At 43.6% G+C, this 25,472-nt stretch overlaps 2 protein-coding genes across 6 annotated transcripts in view; both read right to left on the minus strand.

Moving 5' to 3' along the window:
• The window catches only part of MUC13 (mucin 13, cell surface associated), a 28,834-nt gene extending 25,361 nt beyond the window's left edge, over positions 1 to 3,473 (minus strand). The window contains exons 1-2 of the mRNA XM_085066986.1: positions 3,315 to 3,473; positions 19 to 75 (exon numbers count right to left, since the gene is read on the minus strand). Of these exons, the coding sequence (XP_084923112.1) occupies positions 19 to 75; positions 3,315 to 3,372 (115 nt within the window). The 5' untranslated portion in view covers positions 3,373 to 3,473. The remainder of the gene's footprint in view (positions 1 to 18; positions 76 to 3,314) is intronic.
• A 4,430-nt stretch (positions 3,474 to 7,903) lies between these two features.
• HEG1 (heart development protein with EGF like domains 1) overlaps positions 7,904 to 25,472 on the minus strand; it is a 51,258-nt gene continuing 33,689 nt past the window's right edge. For 3 of the 5 annotated variants that reach the window (XM_085066989.1, XM_085066988.1, XM_085066987.1), the window contains 6 exons: positions 23,656 to 23,790; positions 19,195 to 19,237; positions 19,055 to 19,092; positions 18,457 to 18,544; positions 16,798 to 16,972; positions 7,904 to 15,182 (listed from right to left, as the gene is read on the minus strand). In XM_085066989.1, coding sequence (XP_084923115.1) covers positions 15,033 to 15,182; positions 16,798 to 16,972; positions 18,457 to 18,544; positions 19,055 to 19,092; positions 19,195 to 19,237; positions 23,656 to 23,790 — 629 coding nt within the window. In that variant the 3' untranslated portion in view covers positions 7,904 to 15,032. The remainder of the gene's footprint in view (positions 15,183 to 16,797; positions 16,973 to 18,456; positions 18,545 to 19,054; positions 19,093 to 19,194; positions 19,238 to 23,655; positions 23,791 to 25,472) is intronic. The other 2 variants (XR_014853528.1, XM_085066990.1) reach the window with 2 other exon arrangements.

Raw genomic sequence — 25,472 nt, forward strand, 5'->3', positions numbered from 1 at the left:
GAAGGCTTTGCTCCTTACCTGCAGGTGTTGAGGTTGTAGATACTGTTGTGGTAGTAGATGCTTGAGCAGTGGTTCCTGCTGAAGAGAAAAGAAGAGACATGGCAGCACTGGGGAACTCTGTGCATGCAGGACAATTTATGAGCAGATAAGTATGGGGGCACCTGTGTGTATCTGAGCAGCCACACCTATGGGCGGCTTTATGTTGCTTTTCTATCTGACCCCAGGCCTCATGTGCCATTGGGGTTTTATTTTGTTCATTCTTCCCTCACACCCTACTGCAGGAGTCCTCCTAAGCAGCAGGTTTGTGCCATCCCTGCCTTTCCCTTCCAGGTGACTTATGCTGAGTTTTGTGGCCTCTGTGGGCAATGGCAACAGCTCCTGGCCCCAGTCCCACGCTGGGTTGTTCCCCAGATCCCTCCCTGCCCATGCTCCAAAAGCCTTAGGAAAAATTCCCTGCAGGACCCAGGAATGGGCTTGCCCAGGACATCATTCTGCATGGATATTCTTGTATCCGGGGGTGGTGCAAGAGGCAAATTATGAGCAGATGTATGTGGGGGCACCTGTGTGTATCTGAGCAGCCGCACCTCTGGGCAGCCATATGTTGCCCTTTATCTGTCCCCAGGCCTCATGTGCCATAGGTGTTATTTTTTCTCTCATTCTTTTTTCACAACCTGCTCTTGGATTGCCCCTAAGCAGTAGGAGGTTTATACCCTCCCTGCTTTTCTCTTTCAGGTGATTTATGGTGAGTTGTAGGCACACACATTTCTCTCTGCAGTGCTGGTTGCCAGAAGAGGCTCTGAACATCCCACTCTCAATCACAGAGCCTCTGCGCTCAGTACTTCTGGACCATCATTTAAAATTCCCTCTATACTCTTCCAGAGCAGTGGAAGAATGACTGCCTTTGCTAACACACAGTCCTGTGCTGTAACAAATTCATGTGGACATTGACAGCACACTGTGTCTCTTCCTGGAATATTTCTTCTGCTATATTATTATCAGTGGTATTTTGAACCTCTTTTCCTGTACTACACCTCCATGCATTTATAATAGTATACATTATTTTTCTGGTTTTCTATTTCTTTAATGCCATAATTCTTTATGAATGAAGAGAAAATTTGCTGATACCAGACAATTTTTGAAAATACTTCCTCAGACTTTGGCTTCAACCTTTCTTATTGCATTTACTCTTCCAAAATATTTTAGTTATTTACATTGCTGGGTTTTGCTTTATTTAACCTGTTGCATTCTCAACTCTTCCTATAAAGAATGAGTTCATGTTTGAGGGGTTTTTTTTTGTTTCGTTTGTTTTTTCTCAAATATAAGAAGAACAATTAATAAGTCAGCCTTCCTGAGAAATGTGTGATTATGAGAAATGGCGAGTTTGGATCACGTGATCTAACTTTAATCTGAATTAGTTAATTTACGAGTTAGGAATAAACTTTCTTACTCTGAGTTAATGCTGCTGCAATCATAACTTAATCTAAAGCATTAATAGGATGCAGCTGAAAGACTAATATGTTTGTGGCTAAAGTCCATGTCACTATCACACTCTGCAAATCTCAGCAGACATCTGAAAAAAAGACCCCACTTTTCTAAAGCTTTATAGTGCTTTAAAAATCCAAGGTGAGGAAAATCTTCTACACTTTTTTGCTGCTGTTCAATATATCTCACATAGAAAAGGCACATGCAAAAGACAAGTAATCCTTTAGCTTCCCCTAGGTGAAGGGGAAAAATGAGCAATTGTGTCAGTTCTCTGCCAGGTCTCCTCCCTCCACTGGTCACTGAGTGCCATACACAGCATTATTTTTTCCCCACTCAGTGTAAATTTATATTTTTCCTATAACCGTGATAATATGAATCTATGCTGGCCACAGGCAATGGGTGCTGGAACAACAACCTGGTACAGAGCTAGTCCTGTTTTTAGAACAATGGTTAGATCTGGGAGGCTCTGGCTAACACTTGCCCAGGAGTACCCTTTGGACTCAGGAAGAACAGCATCCATGGTGACAGCAGAGCGCATGAGCTGATATTGAACTTTGTGGATGGGCTTGACAAAGGTAACGTGAGCAAAGGTGGCCAATTTATGACTCTGTGTGCCTAGACCTAACCCTCTGTGTAAGGAAATAGGATGTGTTAATGGGCTTGGGCATTACTACGGCGATAAAGAAATGGATGTTACCACCAAGGTTGTATAACAGCAGAGACATCTGGCTGCTGAGCAGGGCAGGGCCTTTGCCAGTACTAGTCAAATGGACACATCCTGCAAGGCTTTTACAATGTTTGCTTAGAAGGAAAAAGGTTTCTGGGCAGACCTATCCTGCCCAGATGCAAAATCTGGTCAAGTGAAAAACTGATATCGCATTCAGTAACATTGGATCAAGATTTTTCACATCTTGCTGTTACCTACAAGTCTCCAAACAGGAGACCAATCAACCAACAATCTTGAAGACTTCTATGCTTATGATTTACTGCTGAAAATTGGTCTGTAGCAAACTGCAGATGTTGCTGGAAATACATATGTTCACTCACAGTACTCAACAGAGACCCTCAACCATCTAACACCAGATGCAAACTTAACAGGTCTAAATTTGGCTGATACCTCTGCAATTTTATCTTTGTATTAGCTAGGAGTTCCTGTCCTCTCACAGCTTCAAGCTGCCACAAAACTCTTCATATAGATGCTTTACCTCTACTTTTTCTAATTCCTTCAACCCCTCACACCTCTCACTGAGCATCAGGGAAAGGCAAGTTTGGTCATAGGCTCTGGCCCACAACTACCAACTGTGTCACAATGCCAGAAAAAGTAGTAAGTGGCTTAAGGAATGACACCTGCCCTTTAGTTTGAATAGACCACAGTGCAACCCTCTGGAAAGCTGGTGGTGGTGTTTCCACTAATTTATTTCAACAGGAAGGAACAAAAGCTCTGTGAGCCAGCTCAGGTGGAACTGCTTTCCAGACTGGTTGGTTAAGGAGCCTCTGGCCAGAAGGGTACTGGGGTGGAACAGTTGCACCTTTTGTTATGACTGTAACAGAGCTTGAATTACCTTGGTTTAGTATGAAAGTCCTGAAGACTGCTCTTGGAATAGGCTAAATTAGGTTAATCATAAGCACCAATGCTTTTCCATTGTTCTGTGAGCAAGGAAAGCCGTTGGCTTGCAGTGACATCTTTCATCATTAATTAATCAAAACCTAGACATGCTGAATTGTGTATCACAACTGGCTTCTCAAAAGCTGCTGAAAGTACTAGAAAATCCATTCACTGCCACACAATAGCTGCCTTGATAAATCACAAAACAGAAGATAGTGTTTCTTACCTTTTGAAAGGCTCAACACCAGGCTGAGCCACACAGCGAGGAACACAGAGCGTCTCATTGCCACTTCTGCTGCTGCTGCCACTGGCTGCTAAGCCTAAGACAAAGTGCCTTTCTCTCCTGGCGTCAGCTCATTTAAGGTCCCAGCCACAGGTAGAGAGCTCAGCTCTGAGCTGACGTCATGGTGGCAAGTGGCAAATGATAATTTCAAGCGGTGTTTTTCTTCCTCCTCAGGCTGGGAGGAGATTTCTGGACCTGCAGCGTTCTTCCTTTAAGTCATAAATACTTGAGATCTGTTGACACAAGGAAGTTACTGCTAAATAAACTGACATGGGAACTGACAGCACACCAGCTATCGTCCCCTGCCAGCTTTCCATACCAACACCTTCTGTGCAAATTAAATGACAGGTGCTGTATAATCTGTCCTTAAAGTGGAAGAGGGGATCCCACCCCAAAGCATGCTAATTATGCACTTGGAAAAGAGTACCTGGGATCCACATGCTCCCTTCCCTCACAATAAATTGACAGTACAGAGAAGCTTCATTCCTCAAGCTCCAATTATTTTTTTCTTACGAGCAAAATCTTATGTCAAAGCACTTCTTACTGCTTCACAGGGTAAAAGGAAACAAAAAATACCTGCACCTTTGACATCAAAGAAACAGGACTGACATTGGACCTTCTGGCAGTGATCGTGGCTGTTTTGTTAGCTGCCCTCTTATGTGTGTTGCAGGCTCACTAAAGTGGTGGGCCAAGAGAAGGAGGAGCAGGCAGGACAGCCAGCAGGTGTTTGTCTCTATCCAAGTGGCAGCCTACCTTTCTTGAGACAAAAGTGTATTCCTGCCGGGAAGACATTTGTAACCAGTGATGGTTAGGCTGGAGCAGGCAGCCTGCAGCAAATCTGGAGATGACAAAAGGCCCAGAAGGCCACGAAGCAGGTAACACAGATGTGATGCAGGGAAAATAGGCTGGAGACTGAGACTTTTTAACATTGCATTCGAGAAAGCTGGAAACAGCCAGTGACAGACCAAGATGGGAAAAAAGGTCTCTGTGGGCAGGATTTGGTTCTCCCAAAGTCTCTCATGTTTTGCTGCCTCCCCTGGCAAGGTTCTCTTGCCTTTCTTCTGCTTTGTGCTCCAGGAAAATGCACTGCTTGAAATCAGGTGGGCCACAGTGATTTCCAGTTCTCCCTTTTCAGGCAAAAGTATAATTCTGCTCATTTTGAAGGTCTGAGTGACTCTATTCTACCACAACTTCCAGTAAAGTCTTTCTCTGAAGTAAACACAGGTTATCCCATCTCATTATCAGATACAGACAAGAAGGATGAGCAACCCATCAGTGTATCCCTGGCAAAGCCACTTCTAATGGCTATGGAGCTGGTCTCTTCTGGCAAATGCCACTGCCAGCAACACAAGCAGGTTATGAACACATTTCTGAGTGCCAAGTAACAGCTCAGTGTGGTAAATACCTCTCCCTTCATCTGCTTTTGTTTGATCTTCTGTTTTAAGAACAAGAAATGCAGTCTTGGGTAATCTCCTATAGTAAGAGGGTGGCTCTCTTTGAATGAAGGAGGGTGAGAGAAACCAGAAGTATTACTCAAGTCATTCCTGAGCTTAGGGCCGTCTTAAACTTTTAACTTGCACTGAACCAGGAAACACTGCTGGCTTACAGACAGCAAAAATGGTTGTGTGCCTCTCTGCTGGCACAAGGAACGAGTTGGCTCATTCCTCTGCAAACCTGCTTAGGATGCTGAGCCTGAAATGGTGGGGGGTTTGTCTGTCCCTTCCTTTGTCCCCGTGTCCCCAAGGCCCCTCCAGTGCAACCTGTGCCCCACACCTACCCCAAATCCCCACAGTGACCCCCTGGAAGCCCCCTTCACTCTGTCTGCCCCTTCAGGCCATGCTGGATTCAGCTGCTGCCTTGCTGCTGCTCCCTCCCATGCCCAGATCACTCGATTCCTTCAGGCCCCTCCTTAAAACTGCTTTGCCAGAGAGCTGACAGAATCAGAGAAGGAAATGCCTGGGAAGCATTTTTACCCTTGCCCTGTGCCTCCCTGCTTTGCCAGTGTCCAGCCTCCACCTCAGGCCACCACCACCCTCCCAGCTTCATGGGACACCCAAAAATTAATCTCAAATGTTAGAATAACATATTTCAGTGCTGTGAGCCCCAGACCCCAGCAGGCACTTCAGATAGGAATGGATGGGCAGAGGAGGACAAACCTTGCTCTTGGAGAGTTTGGCAGAGCTGTGTGTCACCCATCCTCTGGCAATGTCCATCTCCCAGACTTACAGTCCAGTCTTCATGATACACCCCGATTCCCCAGTGCTGCCTCAAGGCGCAGCTAGATTAACCCAGGTCTTAAAATCTCCCTGTTGGCTGTGAAGAGAGTGCGTGGGACCAAAAGAAGTTGTCAGGGCACTACTGAGAATGAGGACCAGGCCTTCTACTGGTGGAAATGGTGCAGCTTTGCTGCCTACACTAGAGATTCCTGGTTGAGTGTGCAGCCCTGCACATTAGAACTGTTCTCTACAGTGAATGCACAGCAGGAGCTGGTGTATTACCTGTATTTTTAAACTTTACTTCCATTCCTACCTGGTTGTTTATGTTTGTTACGATCACAGTTTTGGCAGCATGAGTCATTTGCAATGCAAAAGGCCTCAGTTCCTCCAGGAAATAATGCACTGGACAGAAAAACATCTTCACAGACCAGAACTTTTCATCTCTGTTTGCCCTCCCCTGTCCATTCTGTGACACACCAGTGGTCACAACAGGTTCTCTCCAGAAAGGAGGGTGACAGGCCCTATGTGCCCCATTGCTTGATGATTTGTGGGGGAATTAGTTATGGAGATATGGTGTTTAGGAGAACAGAGCCAGAGAATTACCAAAATAGGATAACTGATAGCAGTGAAATAGCAGCTCTGGTGCAATTACTAATTAAGTCATTAAGCACACATTTAGACAATAAAAGGTTGACTTTTAATCCAGACAGACTCACACAGCCACAGCAGTTGTGATGTCCTGCAAGGAACTACAGAGAAAACTTCCTTTGCAGAAGTAACTCAGTAACTTTCCAGAGGGTGTAAAATCAAACTGTTGTGTGTCAAAACTCAGATATGACAATCAAGAACACTGAACCGTTACTATGGAATAAAAAATATGTTATGTTTAGCAGCAGTAGTTGCTCTATTCTCGATACTTGTTTATGGCAGGGAAATGAAGTATCAAAGGTAAAGGGCCTTATTTATCTACTAGAAAGTGCATAGTCCTGTGTAGCCTCATTATATAAGTTGCATGTAATCAAGAGGCAATCATGCTATCATAAGATACATTAAAGTAGGAAAAAGTGTATTTTACAGCTGTTTATGTGCACCAGCTCAATACTTCTTTCCTGCGCATTTTCCAATCCCATTCCTTACTAGATTCCTATACATTTTGCTGTCTCATGTAAATTTAGTCTATCCACTGTATATGACAAATGTAAGTGGAAATACTTGTTTTAATTAGCTAAAAGTTAAAAAAAAACTTCAGCAAGTCGAAATCAAAGTGCTATAGATACAGATTCACACATAATCAGGGGAAGCAGATGCTCTTTAATGTCTTTTCAGGTGCTTCCCAAGATGGTTAAGGGCACACACTGTGGATGCATTCAGTGGCCTCAGAGGGACTGGTATGCATATCTGAAGTGGGCAGGACTGTTAAATCATGTGCTTGTCCATGACTCCAAAGATCTTTTACGTAGTCACACGGAAATGTTGTGACCCATGGTTTTACACTGTCAGTTTCCTTAAAGGATACCATCATCACACTGAAATCAGAATAACCTGAAACAGTCGTGGTGAAGGATCTCTTAGCATGGGGTGAACTGCCCTCTGGATGCTTGTCTCTTCCCATGGCTGCTGGGGGAGCCAGATGGTGTGTTCAAACTGGCCACCTAACTTTTGATAGAACAGATGAATCCCTCCTTAGTCCCATCTGATTACTGCTCCAGTTGCTCTGGAGCAATATAGGAAAAAATTGCCCCAAATGAACCCACCTGCCATCGCTCCAGATGCTCTTCCACATCATGCCTCCTCCCAACAGTCTGAGTTGGACTTGGTGTTCATCTAGATTCAAGGCAACCTCCTTCCTCCTTTGAGGGACACTCAGCTGTACTGGGACAGGACTGATCTCACTGTGGTCAGATCCAGGCCACTGCCCTTCAAACAGCCCTGCAGCAGAAGCCTCTCCTGAGGATTTTCTCCCCTCTAATGTGCACTCACACATGTAAACAAGCAACTTCACCAATTCCAGCAAAAATTAAACTGACAAAAAAATTAAATTAGACTGTGTTGCTCAGTGCCATCAAAATAAATGTATCAGAACACAACTTTTATTTCAGCTGAGCAGAAGCTTGTTTGGCATGACTAACAGAACATACCCATTTCTTCTTTGCTTTTCAATTTAGTCATTCAATCAGGAAGCACCATCAGAAGAAAAAAAGAACTATGCAATTTCTTATTTTCTGGATTAGATTTATAATTATAATTGAAACCACCTAAAAATTGCATATGTTTCTCTTTACAGGCAAAGCTAAAGACAATAAAAAAGCAGGGACATTGTAATATTCATTGTTTTATTGTATCCTTTTATAATACTGACTAGAACGCCAGATTTAATAATATTGGATGCAGGTATAAAAATAATCCAATCCTTAAAAATTATGTTTTGCTACTACAGTACTGTATAATTAGTGGAGGCTGAAAATATGATACAACTTTAAATAATACTGGTTTGGAAAACATCCTCAGAACCCCAGAGACTTAGAAGCAAACATTCAGAGATAGAGAGAAGGAAATGGAGCAATGTCAAGAACATAAAGCAGGTTTACATTCAGGTTGTAAAGAAGCACAAACAAATGCTTAAAATTTACCTTTTGAGAGGGAGGTCACAAAAGGTGAGCTTTACTACTGCAATTCTGGAAGCTGCTCAAATAAATCATTATGATTTTACATACCAAGTTTGACCTTCCGCTAGGAGAAAGTCCTGTAGAATTTAATAGGGTATAAAGCAAATGACTGAGTTTAACAGAATTTTGTTTAAAGAAGGAAGCTAGTAAGTATTTATGCCGTTGAGCTTTTTTTTTTTTTCTTTAAAGTAAACCCATCCTGGCAGATTTTATTGGACACTTTTTATGTCCAGTGAATTTTATGGCCGTGTTCAAGAGAAGTGGTCAGTATTTACTGTATTCCACAAAACTTTTCCATACAGGATTTTCCAGACCTGGGAGCTGCCTGTTGCAGTCATTAACCAAAGTAGGATTCCCATCCCTTCCAGCATTTCACTGAAATAAAGATTGAGGGATTTAGCATTTAAATACCACTTTGGAGGAACAACAAGTACCCTCTCTAGGTGTTCCCTCAACAAGGATATTATGCAACACAGACTAGACACAGAAGAGGTGTCATCCCACACATGAGCTCACAGTACTGAAGCCACACTTCTGAATAAGAAGTGGGCATATTCTTTTCTTTAAAAAAAAAATTGGTATTTTTTACACCTTCACACATTTCTCTTTAGCTTTTCAATTTCAGCAGTTCAAGGGAATGATAAATTAAACACACATTGGAAAGGTCCTAAACTCTTACAAGCACACAGCACATACCCCTTGTGAAACTAGGAGATCTTGCTTCATTTCTAAAGGGACAATTAAGAGTGATCTGAAGAGCAGTTGGTATGTGTAGGAAGCATCTCTACATCCCTAGATATTACATGATAGGAAACAGGCTGACTGACCAGTAAAACAGCTACACAAAATTCACATTCATTCTCTTCCCAGGAATCTGTTTCAGATCTTGAAGCTGTTTTGTTCATTCTCACATAATACAGGTCCTGCTACAACAATAAGTATGCTTAAAAAAAAAAAAAAAGAGACACAACATGGAAAGGCAGCAACAGTATCACTAAAATAGGCACCCAGAGCCATGGGAAAGCAAGTGCTACATGCAGGTGACCCTGGTGGCGGAATAATTTAGGCCTAAAAAAAACTTCATTACACTCCGTGGGAGAGTTACCCCAGTCACTGTAATGGATGCTGGATTACATCCTTTGTGTGTAAAGAGGAAAAAACATTAGTCAGCATAGGAAGAGCATTTAACTAAAATGCATCCGTTTCTGTTAATTTAAGGAAGAAAGCTAAAGATTACTACGAGGGAATGAAAAGTCCAGCTGGATTTGGAATGGATATGGCCATTGACCAGCATTAATGACAAGTCTCAGGAAAGCACATGGCATATCTGCAGCAACATCCAAACCCACTATGTGCTCACTCAGGTCCCAGCAAACAACCTGTAACAAGTATTGGCACAAACAATTTCACAATGATAAACACCTCTCTCTAACTGCAATTTATTGCTATTTTTTAAAGCCTTTTACTACCCTTCAGTGTGGAGGCAGGTAACTCTCATAAGGCTGATGGTGAGCAGTGACTCAGTACATGACTGTGCCACTGACTCTTATGGGAAATGCCACAACAGCAATGAGATTCATTGCTGCTATAAAGCCTAACACTCTAAATGTGGGGGAAAAGCGCACCAACCTGGCCAGCTTTCTCCACTTATGGCCCAGTTCAGTACTGTGAGGTTTCAACAGTATGGAAAAAAGACCCAGCACAGCTGGAAGAACTGGCCAGGGCAACCAGCAGACACAGGAAGACTCTATGTTTGAGCTACCTTCTGAAAGATCCCTCAAATCTGCATTTTTCTCATTGTTTCACTGCCTCTCCCATGCTAACTGTCAAGGGTATTTTTGTGAGTAAGGGGTTTTGTCAGTATAATTGGCAGAGCACCACAGCAGCAAACACATGCCTCTCACAACTTTTCTTGTCAAGCTACAGAATTAGCAATTTTTTCCCAGTTTAATTAAAAATACACCCACATGACTGCCCATGGCCCCTGCTGACTGCTCCCCTAGCTTTCCACAGCAGCAAGAGCAAAAGCAGATTTATGAGCGGTGTTGGTGTAGTTTTTCTTCCTTTCCCCACATCTGGCTGAACTACTTGCATCCTCCATACCAAAAACATGCCACTTCCCTCTTAGCCTCTTGGATAGTAGAGAGTGATTCCCCTCAGCAAAAACATCCACTGTGCTCAAAATCTGCAATTTGGGGTAGCTAGAAGTAATCTAAAAGAGAGATGAGAAATAAGCTGCATTTATTTAGACATCCTACAGGGAGTTAGGTAGTGAACAGAGAAGCATCTGATTTTGAAAGTGGGCTTGGGGCTTGAGGGCACATAGAGACCCTTCTTATACCCAAGAGGACCAACAAGACCCACACCACTGCCAGAGGGTGCTTAGTTTATGGCAGACACTGAGAGGATCCTGGTGGCAGCTTTACACAGAGACTGCACTGAAACAGGGCACATCCCTGCCGTGGCTGGGCGAGTCCATACTGCTGGGGTGAGGCAGTGAACACTTGCGAGAAAACGACCATCACAAACTGTGACATAACACAGTGCACTGCCCCCTCCCCTGCTGTCCCAGCGGAGCTGGCAGTGGGTGGTGCCTGGCTGAACACAGCTTCCAGCTGGGCTGGTGTAGACCCAGGGGCTGAATCACTCCAGGATGCCTCTGTCACCTTCACAAAAGCTTCCTGGAACACTGTGGGGAAAGCACCTGCACTCAGCCGGGTGCTGGCTCCTCCAGCCTAAACCCTCTCTTGCCTGCTGAGCAGAGCCTCCTAGGACACCCAGAGATGGTGTGGCAGGTCAGGAGAGACCCCTTTGCCCCTCCTCCTGTGGGCTATGCATTGGCTCTGTGGCTCCTTTCTTACCCTAGCTAAACAGGTCAGGCTGCAATGGATAAATCCTCAAAAGAAATGCCCCAATGTTCACCTCCTTTGGCGGAAAGAAAATTTCAGTGCAGTGTTGTTCTCTATTTTGGGAAAGTCCAAGTTTTCCAGTCCTCACTCAGAAAATCCTGATGGATTTATTGAGACTCTCTCTCCCGAGATACACTTTCAGAAGAATTTGAAGACCGTTAAGATATTAAAATGGTCTTGCAACTTGCAAACTTTTGTATGCTCTCATTAGAAACAGGACTATCTCAATTGCACTCAAATCCCTTGCAATTTGCAATGTGATGTGGGTACAGACGAGAAGTTTTGCTCATATACTCTTTGTACAGAAGGACTGATCTGCAATTGTGAGTTGGTATGTCATACTTTGTCCTTTGTACTTGTGACGAAGACTAATCTCCTAGTCTTTGAACCAACCAAGCGATTAAAAATCTTTACCTATAAACCTGTGCCTAAATCCTTCCCTACCTGGGGAAATGCTGACACATGGTTAAATCATAGGATTCTCATAATTGCTGGGACACTTCCTTTATCATAAGCTGCTTAGAAAGGGACGAAGTCCAGTGCTTGTTTAGAGGCTTTGGATTTAGATTTAGCATGAATTCCAGCTTCTTCTTTTCTTTTGTAATGATGACAAACCCTGCTCCATTCCACAAGAAAGGCAGTCCTTTCTGTCCTGGACACTCTCAAAAACAGAGGCAAGGCACCCACAGAGAAACAACCCTGCCAATCTCCTCTTTGAAGGATCCCACAGCACAGCAGAGTCAAGTTCCTAGTTCTCAGCCAGTGAATCCTGTGCAATTAAAAGATCAGCTGCTAATAAAAGTGAGGACATCATTCATGGACTGGAAACTGATCAGTGTGGCAGAGAACAGCTAGTTCTTGTGCTATACCTGTTACAATATTTTGGATACTGTTGGTAGAGTTTTCCTTAGCTCTTCAGGCAGCTGTACTTCACATAAGAACCCATTCCTTTTCCCCCTATGGCTGAGATCAAGTGTGTACTACCAGCTGCAAGACTGATTATGGATCAGACAGGCATGAAGTTGCATGCATTGTCACCAAAAGTTCCTGTAAGTGCAAAGGATATTGTCCAAACATCCACAAAGCTGTTTGTCTGCAAGCCCACATTTCTGTTTCTACATAGTAGACAAGAGATGAGGCATAAAAAGACACTGTGTTTGTATGCTATGGCTGGTGCAACAAACTATGTCTTCTCAAGCACTCCTGACACCTTTCCTGTCTTGCAGTTTGGGGAAAAGAGAAGCAACTGTGAGCAGGGAGCAGAAACCTCTCAGATGACACAGCTAATAATTGCCTGGTGCTATCTCCCTTTACTCTGGGTACCTGTTACTGACCTTTGATAGAGAACACAACAGCCTTTGAAGCACTGGGAAACGATCTAGGAACTCACACCACCTGCAGAATCAAGTGCCTGCTCCCTGACGGAGGGCTTCCCATCACCCCAGGCCACACAACATGCGAGCATCTGACCTGCTGCTCTTACTTGGCGTCAGGCACTTTGGGGGATGCATCCCGTGATCCTCAGTGCTTCAGTGAGCTGAGCTACCTAATGAACTTACTTGTAGGCACTGTGTCCTTCAAAGCATGCTGGGGGAGAAGGGAATATGAGCTTCTGTACACACTGCAGATATGGTGGTTAGTGGCTAAGGAATTGTGCCATTTGTTATCTTCATACAAACAGCCACCTTCAATTAAAAGCACAGTCACATTCAAGAGGAGAAACTGCATCTGGACCTTGTATCTAAACAGGGTTTGGATGACTCAGATTAGCAGAACTGTACAGATAAGTGGTAAATATACTTCATTATATTTCATTATGTTTCCTGATATGAGTTGGGGCAGTCCCAAGACAAATACAGGCTGCTGGAGAATAGAAAGTAGCCTGAGGAGAAGGACTTGGGGTGTTGGTTGACGAGAGGCTCAACATGACCCAGCAACGTGCTTTTGCAGTCCAGAAAGCCAACTGTGTTTGTCCTAGGCTGCACCAACAGCAGTGTGGGGAGGGAATTCTCTGCCTCCACTCTGCTGTCCTGAGACCCCACCTGCAGTTCTGTAGTCAGCTCTGAGGGGGCCCAACAGAAGAAAGAACAAGTCCAGAGGAGGCCACAAAGATGGACAGAGGCTGGAGAACCTCTCCTGCAAAGACAGTCTGAGACAGTTGGGGCTGTTCAGCCTGGAGAAGGGCAGGCTCAAGGGAGACCTTAGAGCACTTTCCAATAACTAAAGGAGGCCTACAGGAAAGCTGGAGAGGGACTTTTCACAAGGGCATGTAGGGATAGGACAAGGGGAAACTATTTTAAAGCAAAGAAGGTAGATTTAGATTAGTTATAAGGAAGAAATTCTTCATTATGAGAGTGGTGAGGCACTGGCACAGGTTGTCCAGGGAAGCTACCCAACCCCTGCAAATGTCCAAGGCCAGGCTGGATGGGGCTTTGAGTAACCTGCTCTAGTGGAAGGTGTCCCTGCTTATGGCAGAGGGAATGGAACAAGATGATCTGTCAGATCCCTTCCAACCCAAATCATTCTAGGGTCCTGTGATTAACAAGATCTCTTTCAACACCCAGTTTAGGTCAGAATACAGTCCTTGAGTTTCAATCTGATCTTTGGTGAGAAATAACTTACATTCTTCAGCTTCTGCTAATATTAACGAACACACCTGCAAGAGGGAACTTGCCTGGTCTGAATCACTCGAAACTAGGATGGAAGAAAGAAAAACACTTCAACATAAGTGATCTTTGCTATGCTAGGATTGCAAGCATCATGTTTTTCTCTCCCTTAAATGCAACTGACTGCAGTAAGCCCTATTTTCCAATACACTGAAACCCTCCACAGCTCCTACAGAACTCAAGGTGGACTGTGGTGGTTTGAAAACACGATGTCCCACCTTCAGTGCCCAGAATTCAGGTTCCTCTGCCCAGCCAAGGCTACAGCATTATTGCTCCTTCACAGATTCCTCATGAAGAGCATTCTGAATTCACAGCTCATCTTTTTCTTCCCTGTGAGTAATTATTTAATATTGTATTGCTGTTTCTACAGGCATTTAAATCCTTGCAGGGAAACAGAGCCCCAAAGGATCTCATATGGAAGCACCATGATGGTGTGTAGTGGCATCACTTCTGAACAACACAGGTTGACAAAACAACAACATTCCCTATATAGAGAAGGTTTTTAAAGCAGCACATAGGAACAATGAGCCTTTCTTCAGTTAAAATTGCAATGGTGTGACTAACCTTCCTCCACTCCTTGGAGATAATCAACCCATGAATTCAGCCAATATTGCCAGACACTGGGCTTCAGCAAGGACCCAGACATCTGAACAACTGTTACCAGTAAGAAGGTAAGGGCCAGAAGACAAGCCAGCTTCCCTGTTGTGCACAAAGCAGACAGCAATGCAGCAGTGTAAAAGGGAGTGGACAAACCTGCCCTACCAAAAGCAGTTGCACAGTGAATCTTTGCATGAAGGCTGGCTAGGAAGACAAGCAAAGTCAACAGTGAACAAGATCTGTAAACAAGACACTCCCTAGTGGTATGCAATGCAGAGTGCTGGGCACAGCTCATGTGCCTTACTGATCCATGCTTGCCGTGTAGCACGAAGGGTGAAGAACAAATATGGAATACATGTATTGGCTTCCCTCTGGGTTTTTTAGTGGTGTGCTTCTTGAGCCATTCCTTCCTCTTCCTCCTCCTCTCTGATGCTCAGCAACTGTGACCGTCCCTCGGGGCAGCAATGCTCAGCATGAAGTTCAAAGTCCTTCCTATTAAATGGGAAGAGTAAGACTGATGTGGCCTGAACTACCCAGGAGACACATTGTACCTGGAGATTAAGGGCCACAAAACTGTGTCAATCTTCCACTCCCTCTCCGCTCTCTGCTAAAAATAGTCTCTTCTTCTGGTTTCGTCACTGATGAAGGATGGATTGTATTGTCCTGGGTAGATGCATGAATGTCGAGATCCAGGCAAACCAGTGTAGGGAGGATAAAGTCCATTTCTTTCCAGTTCAGGATTTCTCAGTCCAGTTGGCTGTATTAGCAAAAAAAGTTTAAAAAAAAGGGTCTTATTCTCACAAGCAAATCCTCCTTCAGGCAGAGCTTTACCACCTTTCCTTGCTGTTATTTCAGTAGCTAGAAGGAACAATGCGATCTCTAATGATCTCTATAACCCAGAATGACTTTTGCTGTATTGCCTGAAGGGATTATTATGATGAAATTTAATTTCAACATCTGGCCAATGAACAGACTTGAAGTTTACCTGACTCTATGACTCTACCAAGTGTGGTCTAAGTACACAGTTAATTTTTAATTAAAAAAAAAAACAAACAAAAAAAAAACCCAAAAAAAACCCACCAAAAAACAATCTACTGATGAGCTCAGGTATTGAAACAACTCTCACAAAAAGGATATTATCCCAGAGCTGTCCTTAAAGGAAACAATTCTAGAAAATCAAAGTTAGTCTCCTGCTTTCAGTATTACGTGGGAACACTTCTCTCCCCATCTACCACAAGTACCTCCTCTCTCAACAAAGGCCCTTGGAATTATTTGTCAAATACAAAATGATCTGGCCTTCCTTTCTCTTCCCTTCTTGTAACTAAGTAAATCTCCTGGAGACACCTGGGGAAGGAACACTGATGTCTAAGATCAACACTGTACAATCATTTCACCCAGTGAATAACATGAAGCCACTTGGTTTGATCTGTTACAGAGCAGGTCCATGCCAAGCCTTCATCACCTACTGCTTGCTAAAATGTTTCCCTTTCTAGTTTCTAGCATAATAAGACCCTGTAAAAAATTTTAAAATGCATTGTCATTTTCAAATATCTCATTCTTAGTGGAAGCATGAAGGAAGGTTATTTGCTGCCATGCTGTACAACCCAGTATTTTTGCTTACTGGAAAACTTAAAATACAAGCCAGAAAAATAGTAACGCTCTCTGTTCTCGGCTCTGGAGAGCAAGGAGTCCAGAATGTGTGACTTGGGTGATATTCTGTGACCTTCACCCACATGAGTAACCCACACAAACCTTAAGTACATGTTGCTGAAGATAAGTGACAGGTAATAGAGCAGCACCACAGCTCGGGATACAGACATTAGCAGATTATACCAACCATGACATAAAGTCTTGTGCTTGTGTCTTTCTGTGCCCTACACAGCCTATTAATCCTTATTCCCTCAGAGCTGAAGGGATGCTCCTTATGTACCCTGGAGAGGGCAGGAATGAAGGAAAAGGGGGGTCCTCAGTGACCACTATCTTCCTATTTTGGGGGGAAGTTCCCCAGACAGAGCTTTCAACCTTCCACTTCATCAGTGAGGGTGGACAGGAGAAAACTACCTACAGGGAATCCTAACAGTCTGTGCAAAACCTTTAACTGTCCTTCTCTAGTCTAGGATTGGGCTTTTGGGGCATTTTTACCAAAATATTCCTAGACATTTCCTAAGCATTCTTTCTAATGACATCTCTTTGTGATATTCACCACGGGTAATAGCTAGAGTCCATGGGACTCCTGATGCCTTGCTGTGTATGGAAGACATTTGCTTTGCCCTTTTATCTTGCAGGAAAGGGATCTGTGCTTCCAAAAGTAAAGGAATATCTCTTTCCTGTATGGGGCACGAAGGATTAAAAGTTAAGCTATGGATAGATACCGAATAATACACATCTGTCATCTGCAACAGGTTCTTGGTGCTTCCATTCTCCTGCATCTCGATGGTCTCTCTGCCCCACTCCTGTGCCCGGGGATTCTTCGGATATTCAGCATAAGGTGACATCTGGAAATCCCCACTCTTGAAAATCAGTTTACTTATGTCATTTTTATTCTTCCTGTTTATAAAAGAATGAGGGAAAGTCAAAAAATACAACTTATCCTGCTGTCTTGTATACACTTCTGACATGATCTCAGGAGAGATCATTACTTGATGTTATGAACCTTGACTGGGAACAAAGATGACCTCAGAAGGACTATAGTTCAATCTTCTGCTCTGAAGCCAAGTCAGATATGAAATCAGATTATACAACTCAGGGCATTATCTGGTGGGATTTGAAATCTCCACAGACAGAGATGGCAACCTCCCTGAGCAACCTGTTCCACTGCCTTACTGTTCTCTTGGTGAAAGAATTTTTCCCTACATTCAGTTTGACCCTCTCCTTTTACAGCTTATGCCCCTTAACTCTTAAAAATGTATGTTCATCTAAGTCAATGAAAAAATAATGTAAATTGAGGAAAAAAAATGTATAGGAGCCCCCATGCTATTAACTATAGCACTTGTAGGCACTATGTTAATCCCTAAGAAGGAAGACCTGCAAAGCGCTGGTCTGAATGACACCAAAATGTCCCTCCATGAATATAAATGTTATATGAGTGGATTTTGGTTGACACTTCAGTTCAAAGCAGAGTATCCTCCAGGAAGTCCCATAAGCTGCCAAAAGCCAGGGCTCATGAGAACATCAGTCCATCACTGCAGAGATCTGCACTCTGGGGCGGGGCTGGAGTTGTACTGCCACCTCATCTCCTGGCTGGGGTTTGCTGGCATCCCCCTGGCTGAAAATACAGGGTATCAGGAGCACACCACTGTGCCCACCAAACCACTGCCATGTCTATATTACTGATAAATCAGGCTGCCAACTTTATCAAAGAGCTTTGAAATCCTAAGTTTGGGGACTGGAATGGTAGGGAGAGGGTGTTAGTGCAAGGCATCCCTTTTCAGACTACATAAATCACAAAACAGCTTCCTTGGCAAGCACATCTTGCCTCTAGTTCAAAGTCAACTGCTGGTATGGGAACTAGCAGGGGGATGTGTGTTTGTGTCTGAGAGGGAGAGACACACAGAGTGAAAGTATATGCAGGAGTTGTCCATAAAGGAAAATGAAAACAACCTTAAATACACTAAAACACCACTTGAGCAATGGCAAGTAACCTCTCCCGTTTCCTAAACTTCTCTTTCTACTTAGCTTGCATTTTTAGAGTCTGCTTCCTGGCTCCAGAGCCTTACAGCTCTGTATGGGAAAGACTCCTTTACCTCTCCATCCTTAGAGGAAATGATGTCCAGGTGTACCTTTAAGAGACACCCAATTCAGTTGTTTGGCCTCGCTGCTGGGAAAAATAAAATGCCCCAAATCAAAGCACAGTTTGGTATTTCAGTATCTCTGATTAACCCACTCGCTTAGCTTATATTTACACCTGTTTTGGTCCTTAGCTATCCTATGTTTTCACCTGTGTTTTAGCCCTTCAGAGTTCACACGTGCAGCACTGAGTGTGGTGTAATTCACTGGGAGGACACCTGGATGAGCCAGGCCATGGTACCTACCGGCAGCAGGTGACAATCAGGGCTATGCCCATGATCAGCAGCAGTCCCCCTCCTGCGGCAGCAATCACCACCGTGATGAGCTGATATGCTACAGACAGGAGAGACAGAGACTCAGAAACAGTGGGGTGGTTTTAAACCCCAGTGCCAACATATCTACAGTCCCTATGCAAAGGGATTAACTGTTTATTTCCCACCTTCACCCCCCCTTTGTAAGCAATATAGCCTTAAATGTTCTAGTGAAATAGAAACAAGTTCTTGTTTCCCTAAGGAATAGATTCCCCTCACTGACAGATCAGAATAATTCAAAGGGTATTTCATGGATTCACCTTCAAATATTTTGCTTCAAGAGTGCCCACTATATGTGCTATCCTGACAGAGTATCCAGAGAAAGGAGCTCTCCTTTCCTTAGTCAATAGCATTAAGTCAACTTTGTCAAAGGTCCACAAAATTACTTTCAACAGAAAATGAAGAAACAAAAAACACTGACAAAAGCAGCATGTGCCTACTGCGTTTTAGACACAATCACTTGCAATTACTTGTTTCAAATCTCCCATTTCTGGCACTGTGGAAAATAAAAGAAATGAGATTCGGTACTCACGGTTTCCACAGTTGAATCCACCCAAGCCGAAGGGGCAGCTGGGGAAAGAGAACAACAGGGAGTTTCAGCGGCTCAGTTGTGCCGACAGGTCACCAGAGCAAGGATGGTGGGGCAGGAGGAGTGCAGAACAGTCACCATACCTCACACAAGTCTCGTTTTCCAGCTTATATCCATCTTCACAGGCTGAAACCAGAGAGAAGGACCGTGAGCACCGCGCAGTGGAGCAGGGAGGGATTTCCCACCGCCGCTTCTCACAGCAGCCACACCTCCACTGCCCCATGGCACTGACCATGCACAGCAGCAATGCGATGTGCTTTGATGGGATGCAGGATGGCCTCTGGTTTAGGCAAAACATCGTGCACTGAAGTTCACCTCCCACTGGCTTTGATGGAACCGTTTCAGGGTTTCCAGGCAGAGCCAGCCTGGAGCCTGGCGGAGGGTGGGCTGCTGGTAATGGAATTCCCAGCAGAGCCTCTTCTTGCCCAAACTAAAACTCACTGCACACTTTGTATTGCTTCTCACAAAATAGCCATGTAGAAAATCTGCAAATGCCTCCAGTTTTTGTTTTGAAACTCGATTTGAATTATCCTACTTTAGCACTGGCGCATGTTATTAATTACTTTTAAATGTTAAGACTGCAAAGAAGATGTTATGCAAACACAGTCAGGGTAACCTAAAGTGGTAGGCTAATGTTTTTTTCTCATGTCACCTTTTCTGACCTTTCAAATTTGCAGCTAAGTCAAATTTTGAGATACCATATTTTACTACACAATAGAAATTTAATTTATTTAGGTCTAAATAATCCAGAAAATTGCTATGTGCCAAGTGTTAGTGAAAAACCAAAACCATCACTTCAAAATACAATAAATTCCATGGTCACAGACAGCTATCCTAAATTATCTGAGGAAGTTATACTACTGTTATGATGAACAGCAAAGGGACACATCGGACACACAATTATCTGCTGCCTTCACAGAAGCATCAAAGGTGGTCACTCAAAGACCTGGGCAGGAGTGACACAGGCAGAGCCACTTTGGACAGAGGGACAAGCCAGGGCCAGCACAGGCAGCAGCCCTTGGGGGTCTGCAAGACATCACCAAGAGTGTGGGAAACCTCTGTAGCACATTCCACAGGGAACTGTTAAGTGAAAATAAAAATGCTCATGGATTTTTTTTTCTCCCCTCAAACACTATGTGCTTAAAACTGTCAGAGAATTTCCCTAAATTTAATTCCAGTTGCAAATCAAATAGTTGGACTAGAGCCACGTTTTAGAGAAACACCCAAGACTGATTTAAATATTTTCAGTGACAGACAATCAACCACAGCCTTGGGTCAGATGCTCAGAAAGTTAATTTTCCTCAGCCATTAAAAACATTCACCTTCTTTCTGGTCTGAATTACCCCAGTGTCACATTCCAGACTTTGGGTGTTTACGTATTAGATTGGAAAAGGTTATATGATCAGATTTCTCCTCCTCACCACCAAACCACTCCTTTATCTTTAAGAAAGCCAAGGCCACTGAGATCTTTGAGTGTCCCTAATTATTGCAGCTTTTCTCTGAATGCTCACAGGCTCCCTTTGACCCTTTTGATTTCTGATTCCCAGAAATATATGTTATAAACCCAGGGATAACAAAATTTCCCATCTTTTGCCTGCCCCACATCCTCAGGATTGGTGGACACACAAGAGTGATGCACTCACATCACAAATATTGTGGCTGTAGACACAGACTTGCTGTAACAATTCTAGCACCAATGATGGTGGGGGGACTGATGTCCACAATAGCTGGTCTTGCACACCTTTCTTTGCCTTATATAGCCCCACTAGTCCTTCACCACCTCCCTCATTCCATTTATTTTGCCAGAGCTGGGGATAGGGAGGGTGAAACTCATTACACAGACCCCCTGCTGCACCTCACCGCAATACTTTTTGTACTGGATGTATTTTTCTGCCTCTAGAATGATTAAGAGTCTCAGTCAACAAACAGCCAGGACAAAGATAGTAAATCCCAAAGGATCCTTGCCTGGCTCATTCATACCACTAAGGCAGTACTGGATGGGTTACTCCTTTCACTTGCTAACAAAAGCAAGTTGAAAACATTATGGAGTGAATCTTCTACCAAAGTGAACCACAGGATCAGGCAGTGCATACACCTTAAGCTGTTCCAAAGCTGGAGCTGTGCCATGGGCAGGAGCAGCCTTGGGACCTCACTGGCACACAGCTCTCAGGTCAGGAGGATATAGTGGCAGTAAAGAGGAAAAGCAAGATCCTGAATATGCATTTCTCTCTCTTAAAATCTTATGTATTTTCCTCTCCTCACTGTGTCTTTTCCTGCCACTTTGCTTTCTCCTCTGGCATCTTTCCTGCTCCTTTGAACACACTCCCAGGAGAGCTCTCACTGTCACACTCACTTGGCAAGATTTCAAGCACAAGCAGGGAACAGAGGAAAGACCTAGGTGGCAGGGGCCAAGCAAAGCTATCGAGTTGTACTCTTCAACCTAGGATCCCTTTGCCCTAGCCTTCCCAAAAGACACTCAGGGGTCTCTTTGGAAATGAAACCTGCTTTGCTGCTCCTTGCTTCATTCCAGAAACACTCTGTACTAGTAAAAATAGCATGCCCTTGAAAAGCTGGCACATCGGGTTTGTTGCTCTGCAACTGAAATAGCCCTGAAGATACTGAAAAGGTTGAAAATCAGCAACAACCCAGAGACACTGAACAGCACAGCAAGAGCTACCACGGCCAACATGTTGGAACTCCCGTGGCTCAGAGTTCCAGCCCTTCCTTGGTCCATGGGATGCTTTTTCAAGCTTGTCCCTGAGGACAGATGCAACAAGGAGGACAGAACAAACCCTGTGGGTCAGGGCAGCCAATTCTCCCAGCCTTCCCACGGGAGAGACCGGACAGGGCAGCACAATAGCCATTTCCCTCTTTGCAAATACTATAATTGGAGCTACTAAACCACATTTTCACAACCCACAATGAGGGTCGGATGCTCACGAGACCTCGGTTCCTGTTTAGCCACCAAAAGGGCAGAGACTTTCAAAGTGGCTGGTATATTGTATGCTATATTTATCAGCAAAATAGCCCTAAATATCAAATGGGGGCCAGAGCTTGGCTTTTGAAAAAGCCTTTAAAAATCCCAACAACCTGGATTATCCAGATGGGCACAAATAATAATGAAAATCTGGTATTCTGTCAGAGAGTGGCACCATGCAGTCAGTGCTGCCCTCATGCCTCTGCACCACAGCCTAAATCCCACATCAGTCCTGTCCCTCAGACACTCTCAAGCTGATCAGTAAGATGTTTCCTACTGACAGCAGTGAGATGGAGGCGGAATTGAGGCCTTACTGTTTACAGAAAAGGTTTTTATATTTTCCACAGCAAACAAGTTTCATAAGTAGGGCACAATCACACATACAAGATCTTAGATCTCTTAGCCCTCTGCAACCATCACATCCAAGTGCCTCACAGCCCTTCAGGTATTTATCTTCACTTCTTGGCAAGAGACATGAACAAGACAAATGGAGTAACTCTCCCTGGTTCCCCACTCTCCATGATGGAACAAGAATTGGGCAAAAGCCTCCCAAGTTTCAGCACAGCTCCTCAAACATAACAAAAGCCCCTCTGACTATCTAGGGTTGGTGGAGATACTCAGTATTTCCCAAAAGAAATCCTTCCTCCAACATACCAGATGAGGGGAAGGAAGGAAAACACAAAGAGAAAGGTTTTGTCACAAAGGAGCCACACAGTGGAGGAGAGGCAGGACCATGACCCAGGATGCAGAGATGCCCATCTCTGAGCTGTCCCACCCAGAGTCTGTAGCACACAAGTTATTTCCAGGCACATTTTTCTCACTCTCAGATTTGGAACTGACAAAACATCTCCTCCTATTTCAAGAGCAACCCAGCAGGCAGTGCCAGAAGCAATATATAACCACTACTGCATTTCTTATTGATATGTCATCAGAACACTGCATTTCTTAAGACGCCCAACGGCAACCACTGAAACAAGAGAATGGACACCCTGATCCTACAGAAGTAATTTTGAACACTGGGATGCAAAAACTTTGCTTAAAATGCAGCAAAACCAGATTTGTTGATCTTAGGAATAGCTAAAAAAATAGTATGACTTTTCAGCTTAAAATTTCTATTTGGAGACCAGCTGAAAAATAAATTCATAATCATTTTAAGATATAAATTTTCAAAATACTGATGATGTATTAATATAAGCTTGTGAATTTAAAGCACTTCCCCTAAGTTCACTGAGAGTTCAGACAAAATCAAAACAGGCAGAGGCACACGTCATCTCTGCTCTGTGCCACTGAACTGGAGCCCAGAGCAGCCAGGCCCCTTTCTCCCTCTCCTCAATCACTGTGACTCACAGCATATTCCAGAAAGAGATAATATTATTTCTAGAGAGAGACTGTAACTTCAGTGTCTGCTCAAAAGGCCCCTAACTAAATAAAAGAAACTTGAGCTGCAAACATTTATACATAATACTGAGTTTCTTGCATGCACAGCACTACACACACGCACTTATTTCCACTGGAACAAAAACTTTAAGGAAGATTCAGGCAACATACACCACATAAAGAGCAATACCTCTGCAGGAGTGGTCCATCTTGTTGTATTTGAAGTAGCCACTTTTGCACTGGCACAGCGCGACTCCATCGAAGTCGGTGCATTCTGAAGTTTCCTTGTCACATTCAGGGTCTTTCTGCCTGCACAAGCTGCCAACTGTTGGGAAGAGGTGGCCAACATCAGCATGGTCCTGTCTGAATCCATCATTATGCACATTTGCTTTCCCTGGGCATCCCATTCAGCTGATGTGCTGATTTAATCTCTTTTCTTTGCCTTTTTTTTTTTCTCTCAGTAATATTTGTTCCATTAGGAGGAAGTCAGCATTACCCTATGTCACCATTTCTTGTGTATCTACCATCATTTGTGCAGGCAAATACAGGAGTGAATAATAAATGTTTCAGTTCAGAAGCAGAAGGGGAAATGAAAAAGAGAAATTTGGTTTGGCTCAAGCTCAAACATATTCATCCTCTGACACAGTTCAACAAATCAATTTTTAAGTTTATATCAAGCGAAACATTCTGCTTAGACCAAACCAATTCTTTTCCATTTCAGTATTAAGCACTGGATTTCTTCATTTTTCAAACAAAAAATTTGTCCTTTCATTTACATTACTTTGAAGCAGTGTTTTACTTTAGAAAGTCAGACTTGTTACAATGAGCATCCAGCAAAACCATGGATAAATTATGGAAATTGTGTCATCAAATTTACATTTTTTACTGGGAGGTCAGACTAAATGGAATGAATAAATACTCATGAGAAATAGGATTTTATGGAAAAAATGTCACTCCTTTGGCACTCTATTTTTATAAACCCCTCCTTGCTAGATCAATTTCTTATTTTATCTGACATCTTTCCTTTAGATATTTACACATGAACATAATTTGTTTCTTATTCTGCGTATTTAAAAGTTGAGTTTACAGAAACATTGTATCAGGGGTAATGGGTAGGTATAATCTGGGCAATATTACCCAAATAATTCAAAGCAATTCATGGGCATAGTGTGGCTTTAAAACAGAGCACGTTGCAACAAAGGCACACACTAAACTTCTCATCTGCATGTTTACTTTGCCAAAATCACACAGGGATATTCCACTAAATCCAGGCTAAGTGTTGCCACCCTTCATCGCCCTCAAGGCCAAACCTCAAAGCTTGGAACTCCAAAGTCACAAAACCCCATGGGCAGCAGTTTCCTTGCAGGAAACTCTTTCAAGGGTGCTCATTCCATGCATCCTGAGGTGCCTCTCACAGCTAAATCTCCTCTACTGTTCCCTCAGGAAACAAGAACTGGGAGATGCCAGGGCACAGCACTGGGGTCCTCCTGGAGAAGGTCATGCACAACACTGGTGTCCTTCCCCACATCTTTATGTGCTGTATTCCCCTTTGGCAGACAGAGGATTCAGTACAGAAATCGACAGGTCTTAATTGTGAGACATTTTGCAACCTGCAGCACTGAAACTGGGCAGGCAGGAGAGCAGAGCTCGCCATGCAGCCTCCAGCAGCTCTAATCGAGTTCACTGGCAGGGTTTTGTCTCTTGGCTTTCACACCATTTCCCTGGCTCCCAGCCTCGTGTGTGGAATTAAGACTTATGGTTTTTTGATCTGGCTGGGCCTGGGGTCACATCCCAGAGATGAAAGGCTGCCCTACAATGCCTCTAATCCTGTGCTGTGCAATATTTTCAGAGAGAGGCAGATTTCTCACACATGTGGCAAAGATAAGGCTTGGTATCTGCATCCCTTTTGTACTGTGGGGTTCTTAAGATGACTCCCATTTAAGTTAGATAAAAAGATTCAGAGGGATTTTTCCAAATGGCAAATCTTTCTTCCCCTGTTATAAAAGA

Source organism: Lichenostomus cassidix, chromosome 7, assembly GCF_008360975.1.
Source record: "Lichenostomus cassidix isolate B80296 chromosome 7, HeHo_3.0, whole genome shotgun sequence".
NCBI lineage: Eukaryota > Metazoa > Chordata > Aves > Passeriformes > Meliphagidae > Lichenostomus > Lichenostomus cassidix.